At 43.8% G+C, this 27,857-nt stretch overlaps 1 protein-coding gene across 1 annotated transcript in view; it reads left to right on the top strand.

Moving 5' to 3' along the window:
* Window positions 1–24,317, top strand: part of LOC144769028 (baculoviral IAP repeat-containing protein 7-like) — a 31,032-nt gene extending 6,715 nt beyond the window's left edge. The window contains exons 3-9 of the mRNA XM_078653026.1: window positions 7,199–7,298; window positions 9,659–9,740; window positions 10,105–10,150; window positions 20,279–20,542; window positions 21,335–21,391; window positions 22,877–23,078; window positions 24,160–24,317. Of these exons, the coding sequence (XP_078509152.1) occupies window positions 7,199–7,298; window positions 9,659–9,740; window positions 10,105–10,150; window positions 20,279–20,542; window positions 21,335–21,391; window positions 22,877–23,070 (743 nt within the window). The 3' untranslated portion in view covers window positions 23,071–23,078; window positions 24,160–24,317. The remainder of the gene's footprint in view (window positions 1–7,198; window positions 7,299–9,658; window positions 9,741–10,104; window positions 10,151–20,278; window positions 20,543–21,334; window positions 21,392–22,876; window positions 23,079–24,159) is intronic.
* Window positions 24,318–27,857: the final 3,540 nt, after the last annotated feature.

Genomic DNA, 27,857 nt, shown 5'->3' with positions numbered 1-27,857 from the left:
TTTGACATATCTATTCTACTGACTGGGTAACAAACCAAAACCCTAGATTCCCGGTTTGTGTGCCTGCAAGGGTTGGGTAGGGTGTACCTTTGCGTGTGACGAATTAGAGCTGTTAGTGGTAATAACAAATTCATATACTAATTTCACTTTGTCAACGTAAAATTGGCCCAGCGTCTTACATAGTACAGTGCTACCTTCTCTGTTTGTTTGAGGTGAGATTTGTCAACTTCTTACCTGTGGCAAACAGTTCTTTATTAGAATTGTTAGCCTCACTTATTTTCTTTGTAAAATGGGCACATTTTTCTTCAACTATTAATTTCTTTTATAAGTTGCCAAAGTCCTACAGTAGGTTTCTTTAGCCTCTACCTCATAGTTGACCCACCATTTCCTTTCTGCCCTCCTACAAGTCTGCTTTTGTAACCTTCGCCTCTCCAAGAACCAAGGTTCTAAAATATTTTTCCTCAGTTTATCTTTTTTATGGGGGCAGCAATTGAGACTGCTGACTTAATCCAGGTGTTTACTTGATCGGTGGCTGCACTACTATCTGAGCCTAATTCTGGAATGGTCATAGAGTTGTTCCTGTAAATTGAGTGTCAATTTTAGCCCAGTCCTGGTAGATAGAATGCCTTACCTGGGTTGCCCTTGCTGTTTTTACTTCTATCGTCCAGTATCATTTTATGACTTTGTGGTCTGACCATGGGACCGAATAATATCAATATTCGTCTTGGAGGAGAAAATCGCATCCAGTGTATGACCAACGATGTGTATCCTGCTGGACCATTTGTGTCGGGGAAACAGCTGGCCATTGTCCGAGATTAATAGCGTGCTTTTATCTGTCTTTTTCTAGGTGTAGGTTAAAGTCCCCCAGTATAGTATAATCTGCCCCTTTTTTATACTGGACTCTAGGAAAGGACCAAGTAGTCGTTGCCGGGGGGGGGGGGTTTCGCCTTTGACGATCTATAAAGCAGAAGGCTTTCAAATGTATAGTTTTTAGTAATGGCAATCTGGAATAAGGTCTCGCAGTCGGGCTGCTACATGTAGCTGAGCCCCTAGCCTGTGTCTTCTTTGCAGATAATGGCTAGCCATCCCCCTCATTTTCCTTTCCTATCTGCACAAATTATTGTATAACCCCCCAGGGAGAGCCAGTGCCAGATCTACATCTGAGGCTTCATCTGCCAAAGTCTCTGAAACTCACGACCTAGACCTGCTGTATATTACAATTAGGCTAGCTACTTCATATTGTTCCACTAAAGACCGTGCATTGAGTAGGGCTGCTTTGACCACTTTATTTGCTGCCCTACTGGCATGCGGGCAATGCAGAGTTAACGTTTCACTCAGCGTATAGTTGAAGAGAAGTTGACCACTTGAGCAGTGTTTAACATCAGACAGCGGGTTTAGTATAGGGCAGTGTGGATTAGTCCTAAGTTTAAGTATTTCATTGCTACTGTAAATTAGCCTAACTGGATTTATTTTACTTTGGGTGGGGGTCCTGGCCCTAAGCCCGGGCCAGGCGCAGACAGACTTTCATTTGGCCACCTTCAGCACGCAGGCAGCGCGCCCGCTGCACGTGTCCACTCTTATTGGTTTATGAAGGGTGTGAGGCCTGGGCAACTAGCCCGCTCACCACCCGGAAACAGCTCCCTCCCAGAAGTGAGTGCAGACAGCACCCTCTGTACAAACGGCACTTGCCGTGATGGACTGGGGTGCACTGGCATGAGAACAGCAAGCAGCCTCGGGTACGTGTAGCAAACCATTTTTAAATGCAGGCTAAAATCCAATGAAGTTCAAAATTCAATCGGCAGCTAAGTTAAAAAAAAGTTAAAAGCGTGTCAGTTATGGCAGTCATAGACTGGTCACGACGGGACAATGTGTCGGGGTGGGCGGGTTTGACAGCCCTATGGAGGCCGGACGTGTCAGCTGAGGGCAGGGGGGACTCTAGGAGATTTCAGAGTCTGGTCCAAGTGGGTATTGATCTGTGTAAAGAATTCAGTCGAGGGTCAGCTTGAAGGGCTGTAGTACAGTCTGTCCTCTACAATACAGGGGCACTGTGGGTGAATCCCACACACTGCAGCTTCATGCTGCAGGCCACCAGCGCTTCTTTAAAGAAAGATAAACAGCACTCCAATAAAAAGATATAGCGCTGTCTAGGCGCTTAGTCCAAAGTAAGCCCTTCAGGGTGTAGGGGGGGGGCAAAGGGCAAAGGGCTGGTCCCAGGTAAGCCAACGCACAGGGCCTTCCAGCAGGGAGGCAGTCCCCAGTGGCCATTCTTCCTGGAGCCCAGTAGCCGCAGCAGGCCCCCCTCAAGTCGGGAACAGAACAACATTTTCATGGGGTCACAGCCCCTTGTTTTATAGGACATTTTCCTTTGCGACACCGCACGGGGCTTGGGAAACCAGCTGTAACTAGTTTTGGAGCACTCTGTTTACCAGGCTCCTCTTCCCTATTAAGTGGGGCTCAGTGATCAGACACACCAAGGGGCATTGTGGAGGAAAGGCACAGCCCTATTAAGGTCCCAGGTGCAACTCCTCCCTCCCATCTGCATGCAGATCTCTCTATTCATCACTGGGCTGACTCACCCTGTCTCCTGGAGCCACCCACACCATCCAACCCCTATCACGTACAAGCCAGACATGCAATTCAGATCATGCATGCAGACACATAGCACTCAAATGCCAACTTCTGAAAGTGGCATTTCTCCACCAGTCACCATAAATCTGCGCACAGCATTTATTCTCACTAGTTCATACATTCTAAACTCTCCGCCTGCACTCCTCTCATACCAGGAATTACCATGGACACACTCCAATATGCATTCCTATGGGAGGGCAGGCCAATCTCTCCACACACACTCGAGTGCATACGCACCTTACACTGGGCTACAGTGCTAAAGTGCGCAGAGCCCAAAAACTACCAAAATCAGGTCACAAAAGTTTTAAGGGTGAACCTGCCAAAAGGGCCAAGTCCAACCGGTGTGGAAACCAACTCCCAGGCCTAGGAATTGGAAAGGGTCCCCCAGGCAAGGTCTGGCAAACAAGGGATTCAGGACAGTGTTCAATGCAATGTTCTATCACCGACTCTTGCATAGCACCCCTCTGACACTATTCCTCCTAGAGATTCTTCCGCGTTGTTATAAATTTGCTTAAGATAATTGGTTGAGCAATTCTTCTGCATCCGTCTGGGACTTCTCTGTGCACTCTGACAGCATCCTGGTCTCTAGCTAGCTAACTTAATTAATGCTACCTTAATTTTACATTTCTGTATGCTAGTACCACCCATTAATGCTTCAAATTTATGACACTCCTGATTGGACAGGCAAGGGTAGGTGATCATCACACCATGCTTATTTTCTCAATATTTCTTTCAGTTCTGTTTAAAATCCCACCCCTTAAGTTTTATACATCCGCCTTTATTCCCACCTGTATTCACAATGTAATTGTCACAATTTAGGGAGGGAAAAAAATACAGTAGTTCTCGGGCATTTCAGTGGACTGTCGTTCCGGTTACTGTGAAAGTAACAATTTTCAGCTTTGACCGATCAACATGGCGACTTCCATCTACGTTGCACCACGCATGCCATAGAACGTGAGGGAATAGACTGTGGCTTACAAAGCCAGGCCCATAATGAGCACTATTGAAAGTTAGACAAATGTTACGATCAAAAATAAATGGTTTCACTGTATACCACTTATCTCTACTATAATCCCGTTCACTTAATATTACTCTTCCAGCATTAGTAGAATAGTTGTAATTAGTTTTTCAGCAAGCATGTGAGTTTCAAGTGGCCATCTTGTTAGCTACTGTGCAAGTGCAGAAAGTTCCTTCCAAGCAATAGCTACGTCATACTACATAGATGCAGCAGACTCATGCGCACTAAAGAATTTCAGTTTACGGCCATTTTAGCATCACTTCTGAGTTACTGGTTAGTCAAACACATAGGCAAGCGTCAATCTTCTACTCAAATGTCATGTAAATGCATGTTATTTCAACAAACTAGTTTTAATATGGGGTTAGTGGTTACAGGAGATGATTGAAACCGAGCAAGTCTTCTTTTTCACGAGACCTTGCTCCAGAAGCTGGAAACAAATAAATGCTCCTTGACAATCCAATTCTGAAGGACTGGCTGGTGACAAAGGTGCCACACGCTTTCTTTTAGATTTGTCAGCAGTGGCTCATTCACACGCTTTCTTTTAGATTTGTCAGCAGTGGCTCATTCACAATCTAAACCCGTTCTTTTAACAGCGTTTCACCATGCACCTTAAGAACATGTATGAACTGTTTTGGCGACATTCCTTGCCAATGTCGTGTATTTGGCAGGCTTGGAGGGACTTCTTTTTCCCACTTCATCAGGAGTAATCTTACCACCTCAAATAGTCTTCACAATACTTTGCTCTGACTCCCAAATTCTCCCCATCTCAGAATGTATTGTGTGGACCATGTTCTGCCTCTTTACCCTTCAATTAATCTCTTGCTAGTGCTGTACTCCACTTTTGCATATTAAGTCGTCCCCCCCCCCCCCAAGAAGTCTCTTTACTTCAATTCTCATTCCCTTCGTTTACCAGAGCTATAATAGATCAACAATCTACAACTTTATCATTCAGTCCTCCCGCTTACTGCACCATAATCCTATTCCTTGACCCTTCTGTCCATCAGGAAATCCTGGGCAGAAACCTTGGATTACAATTGCATTAAGGGTTTGTGGTACAATTTAACAAAAGGTAAAACCACAAAAAAGAACTGAATGTTGAACTCCCCAACTGCATTAAAGTGATTATAGAGTTCACCTTGTAACAACCACTGCGCTACTGATCAGTCAAAAAATACTACACATAGCCTTTTTAGACTCCTCATTTATCAGCGTTGATTTTAATACTAACATACTAAAGGCTGTGGCAGTAACAATATTCATGACTCTCGTAGCCTTTCTGAATCTTTTGTCCAGTCAAACACAATCCTTTTCTTTTTCAATCTGTATAACTGGTTAACACTTGCAGAATTTCCAAAAACCTTGGTCATACTCAGCAAGGCCCCAGAATGAGTAAAGTTTAGTTTTGGGCACTTGCACCCAGACACTGCTTCTAACAACTTGAACCTTGTTTTATACCTTCTCTTATGGTGTTTGGCGTTTCTTTGCATTCGTTGTCGAGCCTCAATTGCTGGTCCCCTTTAAAGCCTCACTATTACTGATCCTGTCCCTAAAAGCTGTCACATTACACTTTATTTTTTTATTTTTAACGTAATGAATTATTTTCGGCAAGACTTGCATCTCTCTAAAACATGGTCACTGATCAGGCTAAAATGCGCAGCACTTAAGGAAATCCTAACCCCAAAGAGGTGTATGAACAAACCAAAGTGTTTGTGTTTTCCTCAAGCTTTCCCTAATTGCTGGGCAGATGTCGACTTTATGTTAAAGGCGCTTGATCGGCATAGCCAATGTTACTGAAATCCAGACGATCTGTAAAACTCAAATATTCGGTTAAAGTTGTGTAGATCTGCTAAAGTTAAACTGCCTTGGCTGTATTATGGGCACAGACCTGCCCAATACCCCCCTTTTGTAACGAATCCAACTCCTTCCCAACTGATCATTCATAAGTCTGAATATTGTTGTCGCTTGTACAACCAATCATTTAAAGAACTACTTTAACTAGAGTTGTCACACGTGAAGCATGTTACTTCATCGGTCATCGCACCGTTTCTGATACAATTATTTTTTTATGTGTATATAAATATAATACATATTTTATTTTTTCAAACTTTGCTTCATGACCACACAGCTCATGTGTATTTAAACACGTTCAGTCATTGATGCCTGCAACCCTGCAGATTATGGTTATTTGATAATATTTTATTTAGGGCTACTACTGCAGCAAAGCAATTTATTCCTAATAAAGAAAATATCACACGCGAGTTTGGTGAATTGACAAATTAGTCAATTGGGCCGCAGTTTGCCTTGTTCCCTGGTAAAGAATGTCTCGCATACTGCACTTATTCTCAGTCCAAAACACACTTCAAGCATTCTAATTCTTATCTTGGAAATTATGGGGTTCTCACACTACACCCCCGTTTATGGTGTGCTTTGGAGCTACACGCATCAACCCTTCTAAAGCATGTAGTAGAACGTTGTTTCCTTGGATGCAGTACTTCTGGGTCAAGCCTGGGCGGCGCTTGCGCTGCGAGGCATTCTATAGCAGACTTAACTCAGTGGCTTGTGTCATTGTCCTCTGTAAAAGCTAGCTTCTGCTTTCATAGGCTTGTTAGTCCCTCCTTAGTACCACCTTGTCTTCATTTGTAGACTCCCACGAGGACTGGCACTTTTACTTCTGTTACTCAGTATGTCTTTAGTCCGTGAGCTTCTCCTACTTCAGGCACAACATGCTTTCCTGCAACATTCAGCATGTAATGCGCACTTTCACTTTACATGCAGCCCGGGAAATGGCGGATACTTCTTTGCTATGGAATGGGTCTTTCATTAACAAGAATTTGAGCTATTGGCATTGTAAATGACAATGTATTTTATTTGTCTTAATTATCAAAACCGATGAATAAAAGTCACTGTCTTTTACAGTGCCAATAGATTGAACTCTTGCAAATGCCAGGCCTATTGCATTTTCAAATGCTTGTTCCTAATGTCTGCTAAGCAGATCTATCAGCTTCAGATGGAAAACCCTGGGAGCTGGGTACTGCGACATGCTTGCTGCTTTTATCTTAGACCTCATTTGATTAAACATATGAGTTGTATAAGCTAATCTTTCAACACTGCGCGTTTTAGGACCAATGTAAAATCCTTTAATGTACTTTTCACAGGTACATGTCATTAAATGTTTACAACTTTTTCGATGCAAGTTATTTGGTAAGACTAAAATTCCTATGAAAATATTACTCCTATATGCAATAATGCATTGCAAATGTACAGCCTACAGCTGCTGTATAGATGGGGCCCAGAATTGGTCCTATGTGCATTTATTATCTTATTTAGTTAATAGTATTTACTTTGTCAAAAATAGAAGTAGTCCCGATATTTCAAATAGCAAAGCCCTAAACATAAATAGTGTATATGGTCCTTGTCAGCCAATACTGCTTTAAGACACTGCTTTAAGACACTGCCAGTAAGGAAAACATTACTGTTTGTAATGTTGGGGGCTGTTACCATGGGGTGGTATCTCTAAGCAATTCCCTCTTTCACCAGCATTGTCTTCTGCAGGTTACGATGACCTCGTAAGGTGTTTCTACTGCAGTACTGGGATTAGTAACTGGAAGGGGCACCATGACCCATGGAAGAGACATGCCCAAAGCTTTCCCAGGTAAGTGAGCACAGTGAGTGTGGAATGGCTTGTCTTCAACTTCCGTTACTTAACCCCTAGTGAATAGAACATAAATACACTGACAAACTGAACTCCTGCCTGTGGTCAAGGTGCCATTACAAAAAAAATGGAGTAACCCAATACCAGTTTGTGGACCTGGGGTATATTTCAATACAAAAAAACAATGGTCCTCAAACCAATCCTATACATAACATAAATCGATTATAACCATCGAATCCTTTTGAGTTTATAAATTATCCGCCAATAGTATGTACAATTTTATCACTAGACAAAATGTGCAACAGCCAAAGGTATACAAAACGCTTTTATTCGGTCATGTTTGAGAAGCTTAACTGCAAAAACAATAGAATTTCAAAGTGGTTGATCCAAAAAGAACGTGCAAAGGAGTGCTCAAGAGTGGTGAGTGGGAATGATCCCAAGTGAAAGATAGTATAAAGTTAAGAGTAAGGTTCAACAGTGTGATTGAAAAGGAATATCAAACCCTTCCTCCCTGCTGAAGACTTCCAAACTGCTGTACAAGCGTTAGTCATCCCTCGAATAGACTACGGAATTGTGGCCCTCAGCGGACTCCCGCTATCCACAACAGCACCCTTAAGAGCCTCCCTGAACGCTGCCGCAAGACTCATTACTGGCTCAAAACATTCGCATATTTCCCCAGACTTAAAGTCCCTAAAATGGCTGCCTTTTGAAGCCAGAATACAACTAAAAATTGCAGTTATGACACACGCGGCCGTGCACCACAATGCACCCAACTACCTCGCTCAAAAGTTGTCTATATCAGGAGGTTCGAGATCCAATAGAAGCTCAAAAAATCTACTCCTGAAACCCCGTAGATTCCGGAAAGAGAACCTACAAGCGCTCCTTCTCAGGAATGGCACCCAGGATCTGGAATGCGCTCCCTCCTGAAACAAGGCGTATCTCCTCCACTGCACTCTTCAAGAAAGAGGTGAAAACCATCCTTCTGGCCAAGATCTCCTGAACCTTGTAGGTGCTGGATCAGAGACTCTGCATTGCCTTGTGTCAATGCTCACCTTGTCCTTTGGCACTATACCTCTACTTGATGACTATACTAAAACACTGGTATAAGCCTTCCACACACCCAAGGTGTACCTGAACACCTCTGTAGTGGGATCAATGACTTGTGCCGTCTCATATTACTTGTTTACCTGACTGTATATTGATATGTTTTATGTATGTTATTATTATCCTTTCATGTTAGTGACTACTACATTGCTCCCACTACCTCTGTTCATTCCTACTGCCCCTACCTTGTCAAGCGCTCTGATATCTGTAAAGATCTTGTTCGCGCTACATAAAACTTTGAATAAATAAAATAAAACTGGGTAACCTGGCCTAGAATTATTTTACATGGTCTATTTACAACCTTTCGCATGTTTCTGGTCTGGATTTGCCCCCTTGTCTGAGGAGGAATATTTAGTGCATAGTTGCGGATTCAAGAGTGGCTTAAGGTCCCTACTAGGATCAAATCTTTTGCCTCATTTGAGAATACTTTAGTTGGCCCTTTGGTTTGCTGTTCAAAGGATTACATCCAATGTTTCCAATATTACTCGTTTTTATGTGAAAATACCAGTGATGGTTCTGGTCTCCCTATACATGCCCCTTAATCCCCCCCCCCCATCCAGATACTGATCAGATTTAATATTCTAGTTTTAGAAATGAAAATGCCTGACACAATTTGAGATGGAATTCATGGTCTGGTTTCAGCAAGTTCCCTACTTTGAACCTGAGATCGTCCTATTGTCCATTATATGCAGTTTTCAATTGGCCTGTGACTGCCTGACTTATCCTTGGCTAATTGGCCTGCAGCTTATAGGGGGTGGCTGGAGGAGCAGCCAGAGGACATTGGCTGGTCGGCTGTGGACTGGAAAGGGGACTGATAGGGTTGATTTTACATCTTTAAAGCAATGCCAAAGTTAAGATGAGCAGGACTAAATGCAGATAATGACTGAGGGTGTGAGTCCTGGAGAGCTGTGGGGTGGTTTGGAAATGTTGCTGGTGACGAATCTGAACTTTATGGGAATTGGCTGGATTTCAGATGGGTTAAAACATTCTAGGCTAGAAGGGTGATAGATTATCTTATCTTCTAGACACCAGTTGTTGTTTCTTGTTGAACCTCAAGCTTCCATGAGAACTTATCCTGCTGTCATTGTAACTCTATTCCCACCAAAGCACTTGTTGACCATTATTCCCATTTTAAGTTGTGACTTGCTACATTGATCAACTGCTAATTGTTCATGCTATTGGGAACCTATCCCATCAATGGTTCAGCTTCTCTGTATGCAGAGCCTTTACTCAACCGGTTTCTGTACTCTTCCCAGGTGTGCATTTCTGAAGCAAGAAATGGGACCGGATTTCATCCGTGCTGTCCAGGAGCAGTACTGTGAAGGTCCACAGTCTCCGGTAAGTTGCATACTGTGTGCGGCACAACTATGAGCCTGCTCCTGCAGAAGAGCATCCCTGTGAGAAGCCTTCCAATGAAGGGTGAAAAATCTGCTGCTAAATTAGAAGGGGCATAGTTTGATACTGCTGTAGCGGTTTCAATTAACTGGTACACTAAATCAGTCTGCTGTGGATCTAATCGCCGCTTGTGGGTAGGTGAACTGGTAAAGCTTATTCTTTTGCCAGTTGTTGCTAGTAACTATCCCGGTTTGGGCCTTTGGTGTCCACTATGAGCCACTCTAGAGCTTGTGAGGAATGTGTGGGAGTTAAAATGATAGTTGTAAAGGATTAGAAATTCACTTTGAGCCAATCCCATATTTTTCAGAAGGCTGATCAGCAGAGCACAGGAAGGAGCACCACACCGCGCCTAGGTGAGTTGAGGAGTAATGGGCAGTAGTGTTGTAAAGCTTGATGGTTATGTGGCTTCCTCAAAGAGTCCCATCAGAACTAACAGTGTATATTTCTAACTAGTTCTATCTTTTATTAACTTTCTGTGGGTTTTAGAGGCTGTCAATTTTACAGCTCTGATGCCTACTCTGCATTTTTCTCAAATGCAAAAAACAATTGGCCAGAATGCAAAACAATGTCCTCCATTCACCCCAGTACAGAGCTCTGGGCCTAAATCAAATTATTTTTTTTGCTCCCATGCCATTCAGGTTTGAACCCACCCATATTCAAATCAGTCTTGACCCTGCGTCCAATGGGAACAGTCCAGCCCAAACTGCCAGGCCATAAGGCCGTGTCAAGACTGATTTGCATATGGCTGGGTCAGAACTGGGGTGGTGAAGAGGGCTAAAGAACAATTATGGATTCAACCTAGATCTGTGACTGGGGCTGAGTGTCGGGAACGTTTCAGCAATCCATCCTTCTCCTTGTGTTTGCTTTTTTCACCCTAAGTTGGCAGGGTATACCCAGACTTGGGTACCTTGCTCACTTAGCCACTGGATTCAAGTTAACCCGGCTGATGGGTGTTTGCTTAATTGTTTTTCTCAAGCATTTAGGCTGCACAATGGCATAATGCACCCTGAATTGCTGAAATTTACACCATGTACAATAGAAGTCAAGTGAAGGGTTCCCTCAGGGTTTCATTAGCAAAGATTTGGCATCTGGCAGCCCTACAAGTCTGTCTCAAAGGCAGGAATGCACCATGTCTACGAGCTAGTGTATTCCTGTCCTTTAAGCCCGTGTACAATCTGGTGCCTAGCGCAAACCCAGGCACCCTTGTTCTGCATTGTTGGCAGGATGGTTTTGTACAGGAAGTAAATATACAAAAAGTGTCCAAGGGAATATTTACCGACCTCGAATTATCATCCCTAGCTACTATAACTACCAACAACTAGATAACAATGGGTCAAAACAAACTATTTGTAAACTGAATATGTAAATGAGGGATACATCCGACAAATCCACCAAGAGTGTCACCGTTAAATAAATGTTCCCATCAGATTACCAACCTGTACCGCCCTGCATCATTTGGGATCCTTCACCCTGAAGGAAAGTGGTTTTACCCACAGTAGAATGTAGCCCAATCTAGTGTGTCACAAATGTGCATGTGGTATACTATAGTATCAGGGGGTAAGGTGAGTAGCAGTGCCTATGTGAAAATGATAAGTGCTAAGTGCGTCAAAATTCTTAAAATTGGGTGGTGGAAATCGAAAAAGCAATTTTAATATGGTCCTATCCACTCCCAATAGTTAATGACAGTGCATAGTAGCGTCAACAAATAACTACTAGTGTTGTAATGTGGTCGACATGTTTCTGCAGTTCGTATGAAGCCTCGAGGTCTTCTACTGCTTCCTCAGGACCTTACTTAATGCTACTGCATATTGTGAAACAAGGTGTAAAAACATTTTTTAATATAATATCACCTGGAATTCACCTGATGAGGTAGTCCACAGATCACCCAGTGTCAGCAGAGAAATATGTAAGAAGAGACACAATATATACATAGTGAGTTACAAATAGTGGCAATATCTTCGTAGTATATGCATTATGTGCATTGCCAAATCAATTTTTTGGTTAAGGATTCTGTTCTGGTAATCCAGTCATTTGCCATCATATTAATTAGGCAAGACAACTACTTATATTGTCACTCACCTATGTTTTAGGCAATGCACTCTCCACCTCACCTGGCTACAGCTCAGGTAAAACGGAGCACCGCTCTAAAAAAGACAAGGGAAGGTAAATCAGGGAAGGACTCTCTGCTGCCTCTATCATCCGTGACAAACAGTATTGGTATGATGTCTAATAATAACCACTAAAGCATGTGTTCTGCTTAAAGACTCAAGGTGACAAGCGTGGGTTAGGGGCGCTGTTTCCTTGTTATTTGCTTGTAAGTCTCGAATTTCAAACCAGCAGCCCAAAACCACAGCTCGTTATTGAATCGCGTGTCTGAGAGAGCGCCATAGACTTTTAGTCACGCCCTTTCGATTTCGCTACTCCAGTAGTACCGTGCTCGGATAATTTCAGAGTATTAATTACAGCGATCAATTTTTTTAATAGAGTGGCTGCTAGTCGATACAATGCCTGGGTGTCAGCCACTCGTACCATGCCACAAAAAACAAGTTGCGGAGTCGACCCCTGTTAGGGATTTACTGGTCGAGTTTAAGCAAAGGGCTGATTTCCACATTGGCGTTAGATTCCCAATGCGCTAAAGCCGAAGGCCAAGGAATACGTAGCGCTGGGTGCCATGAATATATAAATGAGCAGGGTAGGCGCTTACCTGTCCGTCGGTACCCCGGACATCCGTCTAGGCTGTCTGGAGGGAGGTACTCGACCGGACAGGAAGCCGCCATTCATATCCACTACTACGTGAGTTTCGTATCATGTGATCTACGTCCTCACGTCCAGAATGTCTGGGAATTGTAGTTTCCAATCAACCCGCTTTCCAAACGTAATTTGTTTATCGAGTTGATATACATTTGGTCTTGCTGTCATATTAATGGAAACTAAACCATTTCTCCGTATGAGCTTAGGGGATGATAAATGTATCAATCGTATAGAACCGGGGTCCCCATTGAAATCCGGTCCTCTCTCTGTTTACAGCAATCCACTAATGATGAATCCATATGGCCCACCATAATTCTATGGAGACTACGGTCAGGCAGGAGAGGGCGGTGCCGTCAAGGGACCCCCGTCAAACACAGGTCCGTTGGAATCTACCTCCACAGACCATGGACTTGCGGAGTGGGAAGAGAATAGTCCAAGACCAAGCAGGGACATCGATAGGACCAGTTTAGTCATAAACTTGAGTTCCCACCAACTCGGCGACATCCAAGAACAAGTCCTAAACAAGGGGCTAAGTTTTGTTTCTACTAGCATGACAGATCCATTCCTTGCCCAAATTGAAATGGGCAAATTCTATAGGAAGATTAGACTCCACTATCTGTTTGCCGATAAGAACAAAGGACTAGAGAATATCCGTATTAATGAGAACACTAGCTTGAAAAGGGCCTCGACCTTCAATCCCACAGTATTGGGTTTACCCCCGAAAATGCTAACCTTTGAGGAGGCGGTGGACCATGATTTGAAAGACTTATTCAAAAACAAACCAAGACCTTTTTACAATTTGTCAAAAAGAGAACAAGAAGCCCTGAATGAACTGGCTAACAATCTTCTTATTGTGGTAAAACCCGCAGATAAGGGGGGTGCAGTGGTACTCTTAGATACCGACATTTACCGAGACGAGTGCCTCCGTCAACTCAACGATACAAGGGCATATCTTAAACTTACATCAGATCCAACTGAAAGACTAACTATTGAAATTGGGCACATTGAGGAAGCACTTGCAGAGGGGTGGATTACCAATAAGGTGGGTCAGTACCTTCGCACTCTTAACCCTAAAACACCCTATTTTTACCAATTACCCAAAATTCATAAAAACCAACGCCCTCCACCTGGTCGTCCCATAATATCTGGGATAGGGTCTCTACTCGAGCCCTTATCGACGTTTGTCGATTTCTTCTTAAAACCCATGGTAAGGGAAATGCCTACATTCGTGATGGACACCAAGGATATCTTGAGACTACTGCCTGACATAGAATTTAATAAACAGACTGATATCTTGGTGTCATTCGATGTCGAAAGTTTATATACTTCGATTCCACAAATGGAGACCTTAGAGGTGATTGAGGGATTGCTAGCGAATAGGGAGTTGAATTCAATAACACCTGCTAGATTATTTATGACATTGGCCACTCTGGCTATGACCAAAAACTTTTTTCGCTTTGAGGAGTTTTTGTATTTGCAGATTAGCGGGACTAGCATGGGCTGCGTTTTTTCCCCTAGTCTTGCTAATCTGTACGTGCACAGCTTTGAACAGGAGCACGTGTTCGCAGACACCAATCCTCATCTCAGGTGTCTGCGAACATGGAAACGCTACATAGATGACATTTTCGTTGTGTGGCGAGGAACAATAGACCAGTTGAATGAGTTCCATGACTGGCTTAATCAGAGGAATCAATTTCTGAAGTTTACTATGGAATACAATGCCGACAAACTGGCATTTTTGGATTTGCTAATTTTGAGCACCCCTACTGGTTTGGCCTCAGAATTATATCGTAAGCCAATGGCGCAGAACTCCCTGCTCAACTAGAACAGTTGTCACCCGAAGTCACTGCGTGACAACTTGCCCTATGGGCAGTTCTTGATTCAGAGAAACTGTTTGACACGAACCTCCTTTGAATTCCATGCAAAATGCCTGACAGATCTGTTTGAAAAAGAGTATCCTAAGAAATTAATTCGACAATCGAAAAAGAGAGCCTCGAATAATAACAGAGCCAGTCTATTAGAAGTCTTACCACCTAAACCCAGAACAGATCGACTAACATGTGTCTGCACCTTCGGTGTACAGTCGAATCAAATCAAGAAGATAATAAAAAGACACTGGGGCATTTTGAATACAGGTCACGACAGACTGCCTCCCCCACTCTTTGCTTTTAAGAGGCCAGAATTTAAAGGACAAATTGGTCCATACACGGCCCAAAAACGAAATTCCCTGAGCCATAGGTACTCTATGGGATATGCCCGCAGTCACTGGCCATTACCCATGTGGCCAATGTGCCGCCTGTCCCCAGACATCAAGATCTGTGACTATTGACATCGGCACAGACCAACCATGGCAGCAACGCAGGTTCACAAATTGTAATAGCATGAACCTGATCTACTTGATCACCTGTCCATGTAACAAAGTATGTGGGGATGACGACCCGGAAGGTCAAGCTACGTATATCAGAACACAAGAGCTCAATACATTGTGGTAGACAAGCCACAAGACTTACAAACCACTTTATCCAAGTACACCACCTTCCAACAGATCTACGATGGACTGTATTGGAACAACCAATGATTTCACCTCATAACAGATATAAACACCTTTCTTTTCAAACGTGAACAAAAATGGGTGTACAGATTACACACAAACAAAACGGGACTTAACGAAGATATCCCATGGATGTCACTGTGATAGTCTTTGGGACCAATCATTACTGATACTAACAAATATAGTATCGTTCATTTTACACTCTGCGATTGGACGCCCTTATGCAAAATGACTCCTAGCGTCACATTGACATTATTTTTTGTCGACCTTCTGACACTGATGAATCTGAATTTACCTGCTGAATATATCCAGGGAAACATATCCTGGCTTTACAAAGTTTAGGAAATCTGAGTTTGAGTGTCTATGGCTGTGACACTTATGACACTCTATTCTCCACATAGAATGTCGATTTGGCACCAACCGATTCATTTACATCGTGGGGTAAAAACAACCGGACCGCTCAAATTCCTAAACCGCAATTGTTCATTTGAACATTCTAACGATTGCTGTAAACCGAGAGAGCACCTGATTTCAATGGGAACCCCGGTTCTATACGATTGATGCATTTATCATCCCCTAAGCTCATACGGAGAAATGGTTTAGTTTCCATTAATGACAGCAAGACCAAATATATATATCAACTCTATAAACAAATTACGTTTGGAAAGCGGGTTGATTGGAAACTACAATTCCCAGACATTCTGGAGGTGAGGACGTAGATCACATTATCACGTGACACGAAACTCACGTAGTAGTGGATATGAATGGCGGCTTCCTGTCCGGTCGAGTACCTCCCTCCAGACAGCCTAGACGGATGTCCGGGGTACCGACGGACAGGTAAGCGCCTACCCTGCTCATTTATATATTCATGGCACCCAGCGCTACGTATTCCTTGGCCTTCGGCTTTAGCGCGTTGGGAATCTAACGCCAATGCGGAAATCAGCCCTTTGCTTAAACTCTACCAGTAAACACCTAACAGGGGTCGACTCCGCAACTTGTTTTTTGTGGCATGGTACGAGTGGCTGACACCCAGGCATTGTATCGACTAGCAGCCACTCTATTAAAAAAAATTGATAGCTGTAATTAATACTCTGAAATTATCCGAGCACGGTACTACTGGAGTAGCGAAATCGAAAGGGCGTGACTATAAGTCTATGGCGCTCTCTCAGACACGCGATTCAATAACGAGCTGTGGTTTTGGGCTGCTGGTTTGAAATTCGAGACTTACAAGGAAACAGCGCCCCTAACCCACATGTGTCACCTTGAGTCTTTAAGCAGAACACATGCTTTAGTGGTTATTATTATTATTAGACATCATACTAATACTGTTCGTCACTGATGATAGAGGCAGCATTGAGTCCTTCCCTGATTTACCTTCTCTTGTCTTTTTTAGAGCGGTGCTCCGTTTTACCTGAGCTGTAGCCAGGTGAGGTGGAGAGTGCATTCCCTAAAACATATGTAAGTGACAATATAAGTAATTGTCTTGCCTAATTAATATGATGGCAAATGACTGGATTACCAGAACCGAATCCTTGACCAAAAAATTGATTTGGCAATGCACATAATGCATATACTAAGATATTGCCACTATTTGTAACTCACTATGTATATATTGTGTATCTTGTTACATATTTCTCTGACACTGGGTGTTCTGTGGACTACCTCATCAGGCGAATTCCAGGTGATATTATATTAAAAGTTTTTACACCTTGTTTCACAATATGCAGTAGCATTAAGTAAGGTCCTGAGGAAGCAGTAGAAGACCTCGAGGCTTCATACGAACTGCAGAAACATGTCGACCACATTACAACACTAGTAGTTATTTGACGCTACTATGCACTGTTTTTAACTATTGGGAGTGGATAGGACCATATTAAAATTGCTTTTTCCTTTTCCACCACCCAATTTTAAGAATTTTGACGCACTTAGCACTTATCATTTTCACATAGGCACTGCTACTCGGCTTACCCCCTGATACTATAGTATACCACATGCACATTTGTGACACTCACTAGATTGGGCTACATCAGTCCATTCTACTGTGGGTAAAACCACTTTCCTTCAGGGTGAAGGATCCCAAATGATGCAGGGCGGTACAGGTTGGTAATCTGATGGGAACATTTATTTAACGGTGACACCTTCTTGGTGGATTTGTCGGATGTATCCCTCATTTACATATTCAGTTTACAAATAGTTTGTTTGTTTTGACCCATTGTTATCTAGTTGTTGGTATTTGTACAGGAAGTGACACATTGCTGTACAAAAACAATCCATGGAGGCATTGTCCTTGTTCTTTGTGATGCATTCTGCAGCACAGGGAAAGGGTGGGAAAACTAGAAGAAATAAACATTTCTCCTCATTAAGCCTGTTTGGGGGGGGCGGATGTGTAAGGCTTTGGTGCTGCCCCAGGTTTACGTGGCTTTGTAAATATGGGGCAGCCGCAAAATCCATGGGTGTTGCAGAGGAACACCCACTGCAATGCCCATGGAACGCCTCCTCGCTGCAGTGAGGCATGCAGCTCTTTGCTCTGCCTTGTTTTACTCTTATCTGAGGCCATGCAGGATGGCTTTGCGCCTCATAGATGTGGCTGAGAGGCTTGCATCCCCAGAGTGTCTAAGTGACCCTCTGGCAGTGCAGGTCTTTTGTAAATAACATCCTAAGTTTACAGACTCGCATAGTCTTTATAATTCATGCAGTCTCACTAATTCTATTCTGACCCACTCTCACTCAGTTCCACACATTCTCACTCATTGTGAATTACTCTGATACTGTGTGTGAGGCACACTAAGACAATCAGTTACTTTGTCATTCGCCCTCTCTCATTGATTCTCGGACATTCTCTTACTGTCACTCATTCTCACTCAGTAACTCCTTTATTGACTCTCTCACTTTAACTTTCACCTAGTCACACTGACCTGCTCAGTGCTGGAATGGCGCAGTCGCCTTCATACAACTGTGTCCGCAATCCATGTTAGTGGCGCTCTGTTTGTTGCTGGACCCAAAGCAGGTCTTCATTTTATTTTGAGTGAACCTGGAGTGAAATGATATTCAATCTCCATACAATACAAATGGACAACAAAACATGGAGGGTGTAGTGTAGCTGTGGAGCCCATAAAGGTGGCATCACTGGTTTTAGGACTCCATCCATCAAACCGATCCTTCAACTTATCCACCCCTTCATCCATCCTTCCTTTCACTTATCGATTCACCGTTTTGCTCAAACTATCCATCCTTAAACTCATCACTCATCCTCTCTGGCACATCCATCATTCCATCCACTCGTATATCCATCTATTTATCCTTTCACTCTTCCTTCCAGTTATCCATATGCCCTGCCAGTTATCCATCTGCCCTGCCTTTTTCACTCATCCATTGTTTTACTCCATCTTTACATCCATCCTTTCACTCATCCATATTTTCACCCTTTCCCTCTTTCACTCTAGTTCATTATGAGCCTTTGTCTGCCAAGCTGCATACAGACTAGGCCCATCAAGAACCTCACTCCCTCTGTAGCTGTTAATGAGGGGGGGGGGGGAAATGTGGTGCTGCTCCTTATGCAGTGGCTAAACTGCACAATTAACTCTTCGTCTGCCTGTTTAATTGTTGTCCACAGCTGGTTCCTTCCTTTTCTTGGGCCTCTGTAGTCTATTGGAGAACTGTGTACTCCGCTTCATAATGTTTTCAAAGTGAAACAAAATGCTGTACTAACCACACATTGACGCCAGGAAGCAGCCCCCATATTGCCTCACCCTCTGGGATAATCAACAATGTTGCCACCTACTCCCTCCTTGTCCTCAACGGCCTGTCCCACCCATAGTCCTTTAAGTGAATGGAGTTTTACAACCCCTTCCACTGCCACTGTTCTTGTGCCCCAAAAGCAACTAGACCCATGGCATTCTAATCCAACACACTGTAGCTTGTGCCTGCAAATTGACTAAATCCTCACACTCCTGTTGCTTGTGTAGTAGGACATCTTCAAAGTTGATTAGAGTTCATCCAGGAGACTCACGACACTGCCTCAAAGCAGTAACTTCTTAAACTGCAGTCTTATTTTGCCTGTACTTGCCTCTTCCCAGAGGGTGGCAGGGCAACGCCCCTTTTGCCCATGAACCCCAGTCTCCCCTGCAGCAAACTTGTCTGGCAATTCAAATTTCATGAAGCACCCATGGCTTTGTATGGACTACTGACTTTTTATTTTTCCTGAACTCTAGGAAAGGCCTGAGCACTAAAGCCATGGTAACGAACTGCTATTGATTGATCTCCTCGAATTTCAGTGAGCACCAAAGGTTTCGCCCAAGTTGTGCCAGTTTAACTTGAGGCGTTCTCACTCGTTGACCACCCCTTTCTCCCCCTCCAAGATGCAGGCTCCTATTCGCTTCGTAGGAGCCATTTGATCTCCTCTGAACAGATGGCGACCTCCAAGGCAGGGGTTGGAGTGCTTTGAGAAAAGGAGTGTAAGCTAATTCCATTAATTGGCATCCATTACTGGTGCACAGAGCTAGAACAAAGTCCCCCTGCAGGTGTCAAAGCTATCACTGTAGGTACAGGGGAACTGGATTTTTAATTTTTTTTATTTGAGCGCCACAAACTGATCCTTGCGTGATGGTATGCCCATCTGACTGTGTCTAAATGCAGAAATTGCTCCCGTCGAGACAACTATGCATATGGTGGTCTGATTGGTAGGAAAGTGCTCAAATTCTGCTATAGGTGGAAACCGTGGTGGGTGGACTCCAATCCAGTGGATTTTAGCGGTCTCTCTGACTACCTTAAATGGCTGGATCATTATCCCCTGTGACACCTCCATTTACCCCCCCCCCCCGTGCCTAAATATGGTCCACCATTGCAGGTGCTCTAGTACAGCTTTAAGTTGCATAAGGGACCACACCCATTTAATTGAGCAAAATGGTGGCACTGTCACTCTTCTGGCTAATACAAATGTCAACAGGATCTTCAGAGACTGGCTGTTACGAGAGCATTGTATTCGTGTTGGTGGTTGGGAAGAAGGCAAAATAACCATTCTTTCAATCTTGTGACTTGCCAAGGTTTTCCCTCCAGCCTATCTATCACCATTTGGGTCTTCGCGTGTAAGATTTCTCTAGACGTCTATGCCTCCTTGCAGTTATTTAGATTGAAAATATTAAAATTACAAAATGTGAATGTGCTACCTTTTTGTTTGGATAATTTCTAGGGCTCGGCTCCTCACCTGCTCAGCCTCCTGATTGTGCTCCTTCCTCTCAATCTCTTGTCGCTCAATCGTGGCTGGATGATCATCTGAACTCGCCGCTGATGCAGGCTGTCATCGCGGGCCACATCGAGCAGACGGCACAACAGATGCTGCAAAGTGCATTAATGGTTGTGAAACCCTGGGGTTCCTTCACATCTCTTATCTTGCCCAGTGACCAAGAGATCATGGACTTTGACATGGACAATTCATGTAGTGAAGGTAAAGTTGTCCTCATCTGAATCTCCTGCAGGGTATATTATCTCACTTTCCACATTCAAGAGTTTGGGTTCAGAGGACTGTTACTTTCGCGATACATATACTTTGCGTCATCTGCGTTGGTGTAACTGTTTTAAACAGTCTGTATTTATAGGTTGTTGAGTACAGGTGCAGGTGCACTGGCTAACTATAGCTACAGTTTTTTTAATTCAGGGTCACCTTTAAATGCCCCTTGGGAAAAACCCATTCAAGAGCAAATGTGTGTTTTCTGTGCTCTTGCGTTCTTTCCGCTAATTCATTAACTTGTTCAGGGATAACGATTCAGTGTTTTGAGAGATGCATCCTACATAGCCAACTGGTGGGGTAGGCGTGCTTGGCGATTTTTCAGGCCCAAGTATGATCCAATTTAACTGTCTGACAGTAGGCATCCCAATTAAACAAAAAAATCCTCCTTGTAAGAAGTGTGGGTTCTGAAAGGATTCCAGCATGTCCCATGTACTCTGCACACCCCACTAGAGCATGTTGCATTTTCTCTTTCTTTGTTTAGACTAGGGTAGAAAGTCTAATATATCAGTTGTCTTGTCGTCCAGGATGGGACAGAATTTATCTACCTTACTTTATTCTGATTGTAGTTATTCTGTTAGCAAAGCCATTATCTGAGCATGCTGGGTAAGTATTTGTTAGGGGTCCGTTGGGTGTTGTGCATAGAGGGAGGATGGGTGGTAACAGTGATTTTTGAGGCTGGATTTAAAACCTGGCAGATTCAAGAACTCCTTTTGTTTGTCCTTTCACCAGAACCAGTATCTCGAAACCCCAGCTCAGTATATGCTTCTGCTAAATTGGAGGCTGCAGGTAAAACAAGTGTGGCTGGGAGGTTGTGGTAACAAATAATGGTTTTAATTGGCACTTATTGGTCATGCAAATACAGTGGTATACCGGCCAGAGGTGCCAGCTTTGGAACTGGTGACCCAGGTTTGAGTCTGTTGGCTCAACCTCCTGTATTTCTGGGCAAATCCCTTCATCTCCTAATGCCTATCAAAAATGAATGGGTCCTTGTGTAATGTAACAGGTGCTCATGTACAGTGCTCCAATACCTTACAGTTGAGTTCGAGCTATATAAAACTGCAAAAAGCCAGCCATGTTTTATATATTGCAAATTGCCTATCTGTTCGCTTGTCCCTGTCCCTCATCAAATGTAATCCTACCCATGCTTCTTTTCCGAACCCTATCCTGTCCTAAAGCTTATGTACCAAACACCCCACTGGTGGGATTTTACTCTCCCCTCCAGTGTTTCTTATTACCAATGGCAGAGTAGAAACTTTTAGTATTTCATCTCTTAAGGTGGAGGGGGATTGTACAAATAAGCAAATTCTCACAATGGGGATGATAAGCGAAGTATAAAATCTTTAAGGAAGTGAGTCCAAGTGGACACTGAATTCCAGCTAGTAGATGTCAGACAGAGTTGGAGCGCAATATTTTAATACACTTGCGTGTAGGTTGCAGAATTCAATAAATTTCATAATTTTGCAGAGTGGCTCCTATGATTTATATTTACTTTAACTTGTCAATATAGGTCCCAGGTTCAGGTCCCATGCTCTAAGAAGAATGGGTGTGGTCCTGGGATCGGGTGTAGGGAGCAAGCCTTGATTGCCTTGCATAGTTTCCAGAAAGCCTTGAAGTCTGGTTAATGAGCACCCGGCTGAAGAAGACCTAGAAGAACTAATAGTCTTTGCTCTTAATTGCAGCACAAGTACTATTTAAATGAGGCATAACTGAAATGGACTATGGTCAACTGGTAACTGCAATGGAGGGGTGGGCTACATGGAAGTAGCATATTGGACTCAAACCATTCTTCTTTTAACTTGGCAGAGTGATCTTGCCCATCCATTTTTATACTCATTGAAGTGCTTCAGAAAAAAAGACCTTCTGTGCTAGTTGGCACGACTATTGTCCAGATCTGCATCATGACCATGATGGCAGAGGACTGCCCATTAATTAGTTACCAACCTGCCAATCACAGATTCTTATTTTTTTGATTCTGATCAACCAGGTCCCATGAATAGGTTCTTACTTAAAGTAGAGGGATTCTATGCACTGAACACCTTTTTCTTGTATGTTACATTATCACTTCCAGAGTTAGTGCTGATATTACAATGGGGTTCATCTGGTGTTACGTGTGTTGTGATTTGTGTGGTGGTTTGTGAGTTTTCTTGTTTTTATAATCTGGATGTTTGAACACCACCCCTCTTTGCTTTGGCATAATTGTTTGGTGATGGGTTGAGGAAAGGACAAGATGTTTGGGGTTAGACTAAAACTGGTTTTTTCTGAATATTTTAGGACCAACAGCACAGGACCAGTTGCGTCAGCTAAAGGAAGAGCGAGTGTGCAAGATATGCAGGGACAGCCAGGTTTCCGTTGTCTTTGTTCCCTGTGGCCATCTGGTAGTGTGTATGGGGTGTGCCCCCAGATTAAAACACTGCCCAATCTGCAGAGCCAGTATCGAGGACACTGTCCACACTTTCATGTCCTAGACCCGTGGGTGAGTTATTTGTGACAAGTTTAAAGTTTGTTAAAACATCTGGATAATGTACCTTGATGTCATTGCTCTTCCAGGTTTTTGTTTAATATGAGCAGGGATGCACAGCTCTGTAGTGGTATTCAGGGCTGGCTTTAGCGCTGGTGACACCCGGTTCAACAATTCTTTTGTTTTTAGCCCCCCACTTTGACCTCCTCACATCACCTGGTAAGGTGCCCCTCATCGCTCCATAACGCCTCCCTCACATATTAAATACAGATCCGATCTTTGCTGCAGGTATAGTAACCATCTGGGCTTCTTTATGGCGAGTCAAAACTGCCTCTAGACAAAACTCTGATCTCTTTCTAGCAGGAACATTAATCACAAAAGTCATCTTTAAATTATATTGCTGCCTCCAATCTGGACGCACAATGAACACTGCGTAAAATGCTATTAAATCTAAGGGTGGGCGGCCAGCTACGCTCCATGCACGGAGTGCATGTAGTGCCGTCTCCTACGCATTTTGCGTAGCGGGCGTAGCCAGGCGGCACTACGCGCGCTCCGCAGACGGTGCGTAGTCGGCCGCCACCCGCCGCCCTCCCTAAATACTTAAATAAAAGGATAGAAAGCTTTTAAATACACTTACCTTGTCTGCCGCGTCCCCGGGGCTCCCTATCGCCGTCCCTGGATTCACACCGCCATTTCAGATACTCATGTGCAAATATTTAGGGAGGGTGGGAGGGAGGCGGGCGGCGCGTAGTGGGGCTACGCGGAGTGCGTGGGTGGGCGTAGTTCTGTGCCCACTTCGCGTAGCTCCGGAGCCCCACTCCGCACACTACGCCCGGGGTTAATTAAATAACAAGTTAATGTTAAACACAGTGCCTGTGTCCCCCCCCCCCCCCCCCTTAATCAGCCCCCATTGCGGTTGCACTGCCCTAAAGTCATCACTGGTGGTGTTTGGTTTTTTTCTGCTGGGAGAACACTTCTACAAATGTCGGGTGTAGAATGGTCAGTTGAGCATGAGTATGCTTTCATGACGTCTGCCTGGAGTTTTGGGTGGGCGAGTAAGTACTTCTACTGAATTTTCTGTCCGTTTGTCTTGTAGGTTGACACGCTGAGATGCTCCGGACTCGTTTGGATGAAAGTATAACATGTCCTTGCTTCTAGATGTGAATACATTTTAAAATTTTATTTAAATATATTTAATATATGGTAGTAATATATAAATAAGTTATATTTAGGTGTTGAATAATAAACTACTGTTGCAGTTTTAAGAAGTTTCTCTTGCGTTTTATTCAACATCCTGTATAAGAGGACACCTATATTCTGCAGAGCTCCTTTGTACCTTATGGTCCTCTGTTCAGTGCAAGGTCCCACTGTTAGCTTGTAAATGTGAGCACAGAAAACGAACCCACTGCTTGACCTAAGTGGGATTAGCATCAATCCTTGCATGGGATTATTTTCAATGTTATAATTTGCTACTTCCACTAGCTAGTATGTTTTGTGTTTATTTTTATTTTGCCCCCCCCCTCCTCCCAATGGCACTCAGTATGCGTATCATATCACCATTCTAGCTTTTTTTTTTTTTTTTTGTGGTGGTGGTGTATATAGTAAACGGTATCTGAGCAATTTACATGACCACCAGTTTCATTAGAGGCAGGCACATTGATTTATTTAGGCAGGGAGTATTACGTGATTTGCCCAGAATCGCAATATGTGGAGTCCCTGCCGAGACTCTGCAATGGTTCCCCAGCTTCAATAGTGACCACTCTAGCCATTGGGCCACATTCTCTTGTCGGCCTACAGTGTACAACAGACTACGCTGGCTGATTTAAATTGGCCTTGCCCCTCTACTACCACATACAGGAACGGCCTAAAGTAACACTCTCCACTGGTTCCTAGGAGAATCGTGCAATGCGTACAATCATGCAGAAATTCTAGCTTTCAGTAATTACCTCTAGTATGCAAAATTATCATGTTATCGTAAGTATTTCTGCAATTTATTAATTCATAATGGCAGATCCAAAGGAAAAGGATACATTTTTTGTTGATACTGCAAATTGTGACCTGACTTTTACCTTGGCTGCTGGCTCTCACAGCAGGCATTGTGCTACAGCTGTAATGGCTTTTTACCATGGAACACCTACATTTCGCTCTTACATGTGACTAGGCTGCCACAAATTAACGACTACTTAAACTGGAAGAAACTATATATGCTTTAAACCAGTGTAAACTTGCAAAGGCACCGGGGCCTGATGGTGCCCCAATTGTTTTGTTTTTGGATAATCCAGATCTCTGGGCCCCACTTCTAACAAATGTTTTTAATAAAATTGCCCATACTGGTGGGCCCCCCCCCCCGTCGAAAAAGACCTTAATTGTGAAAGTGTGTGTGTGTGTGTGTGTGTGTGTATGTATATATGTATGTGTGTATGTGTATGTGTATATATATATATATATATCCTACTGGCGGTCGCCAGTAGGTATAGTTAGAATTTTCAAAAATCCCATAGAGAAAAAATCCTATGTCTAATAACTTTGGCGTTTGTGGACGGAATTGGCTGAAATTTTCAGGAAAATGGAACATTTGTTTCTGAGCAGCCCCTGAAAATTTGGGGGGGGGGGGGGGTTCGTCAAGGGGGGGGCCGAGAAAAAAGGGGGGGTCCCAAAACGTGTTTTTAACATTGAGTTTTCCATAGGGCGGTTGGCCTCACTTTTAGCCCGAACGGCTAAATGGATTTGCACGAAACTTGGCAAAATTGTAGGGACTGGTAGCCCGATGTGCCTTTGCTAGGTCTCAATATATGTGCTCCAGTGGATTTTGAGAAATTAACGTTCAAAAAAAGATATATATATCTGTAACAGCGGACCGGGCAGCGCTCCAGTTCGCGTACTTTTCGTGTTACGGAGCTTTGTGAAGCGAAGCTGATTGGTTCTCCGGCGTCTGTAAACATTCCAAACAGTCCGTAGCGGCCGCCATCTTGTCTCTCGGTAGGATCGAGAGACAAGAGGAGGCCAAAGAGAAGGGGCAAATGACCATAAGGGGGCATAGTAGATCCTCCTTGACCTCTTAGGTTTGATGTGGAGGTTTTAAAAGGGCCCCGCGGGGCAAAAAAAAAAAAAATTATAATAATCGAACGGCTGAATGGATTTGCACGAAACTTGGCAAAATTGTAGGGACTGGTAGCCCGATGTGCCTTTGCTAGGTCTCAATATATGTGCTTCAGTGGATTTTGAGAAATTAACGTTCAAAAAAAGATATATATCTGTAACAGCGCTCCGCTTCGGAGATAAAATTATCTCTGTATTACCTAGCTGTTGCTAACACCAGTTAGCGACCGCTAGTAGGAGATAGTGACCATCTTGGGCCCCACTTTGCATGTCAGTGATATTTATCACTAATGACATGCAAAGTGGGCATGCCAAGATGTTAGCGACTGGAAACAGTCGCTAACATCGCTATCTCCTATTACCAACTTTTGGAGATATTTGCGCAAATATCTCAAAGCTACCACCTGCCCTGAGCAGTTCTTAGCCATGTTATCCAATGGGAGGTGGATAACATGGCTAAGAGCATTAGCTCGGTAATGCATGAATATCGCTGAGTTTTCAGCGATATTAATGCATTGCGGTCGTTTTTTATCGCATTTGCGATAAACCTTGATAATAGCAAGGTTTATCTGTGATAATTTCTGACGATGCATAGCGGTAAAAAATTCATTGCTAAGCATCGTTAGGGATAAATATCGCTTAACTTTGGTAATATGCCCCAACGTCTGTTAACGTTCGATTCGAAGGAAATCAGGAAGTGTTGAAAAACATTGTCTGCGCCATCTTGCCTTTTTTCAAATGCCACACTTTTGTCGTGCACGGCAGTCATTTTAGATGCCTTGACCAGACCCACTCTCTGCACGCTGTCGATCCTTGGCATGCCTCCCCACCCTCGTGAGCATCTCCCCCAGGCAGTGGTCACCCCCGCTCTCTGTCTTATGCATGGGTAATAAACCTCCCCCCATCTGCGCTGCTCTTCCCTGAGAATCGCACCCTGTGCCCGCCCGACACCTCCCTTTCGCCCTATTCACTACCGCACCCTCTGACACTCCTTTTGCTGTGTCCGATTGTCCAGGCCGGTCCTAGGCTATCAGCTAGCCCTGCAGATGTAGTTTATGGCCCCAGCTGTAAAGAATCACCCCTCTTCAAAGGAGTTATAGTAGATCAAGGCCCACACTCGATGAGATCCGTCACAGCACACGCGTTCCTACTATCTGAAAACCATCCTGTATTGTGATTGGGGAGGGGACCGAGCCTGAAGCGGAAGATTCCAGGGATGACTCTTTATACATCAAAGTTTTTACAATTATGTGACACATTAAAAATATATAGCACTCCAACAAAGTAGTAGGATTATAAAACTTTAATAACTTATAAATATATACAACAAAACAAACAGTAAACATTTTTAGGGAAAAAGAAGGAAGTAGCGGTTGGTTGTGCGAATAGTCCCAACGCAGCACAACGTCCAGATTTCTGGACGGCACCCAGGTGATGTTGCCTGGGTGCCGCACTGATTTCGGTATCCGGCGTGGGGCGTCGCGGGGGGTGGGTCATCAGTAGCGGTCTGTTGTGCGAATAGTTCCAAGGCAGCAGAACGATGGCACCAAGGTGATGTCCAGTAAGTTGCCGCCCTCCGAATAACGGCGTGGGGCGCCCCGGGGGGGGGGGGGGGAGGCGGCGTGAACGGGCCTCTCCAGGTGGAGTCTCGTCTGTTGTAGTGGGGCTCCCCTTTACCGTTTCAGTTGCCATTCC

The sequence above is a fragment of the Lissotriton helveticus genome, chromosome 7 (assembly GCF_964261635.1).
Source record: "Lissotriton helveticus chromosome 7, aLisHel1.1, whole genome shotgun sequence".
Lineage (NCBI taxonomy): Eukaryota > Metazoa > Chordata > Amphibia > Caudata > Salamandridae > Lissotriton > Lissotriton helveticus.
The sequence above is the reverse complement of the archived record's forward strand: the minus strand, read 5'-3'. Positions and strand labels throughout refer to the sequence as shown.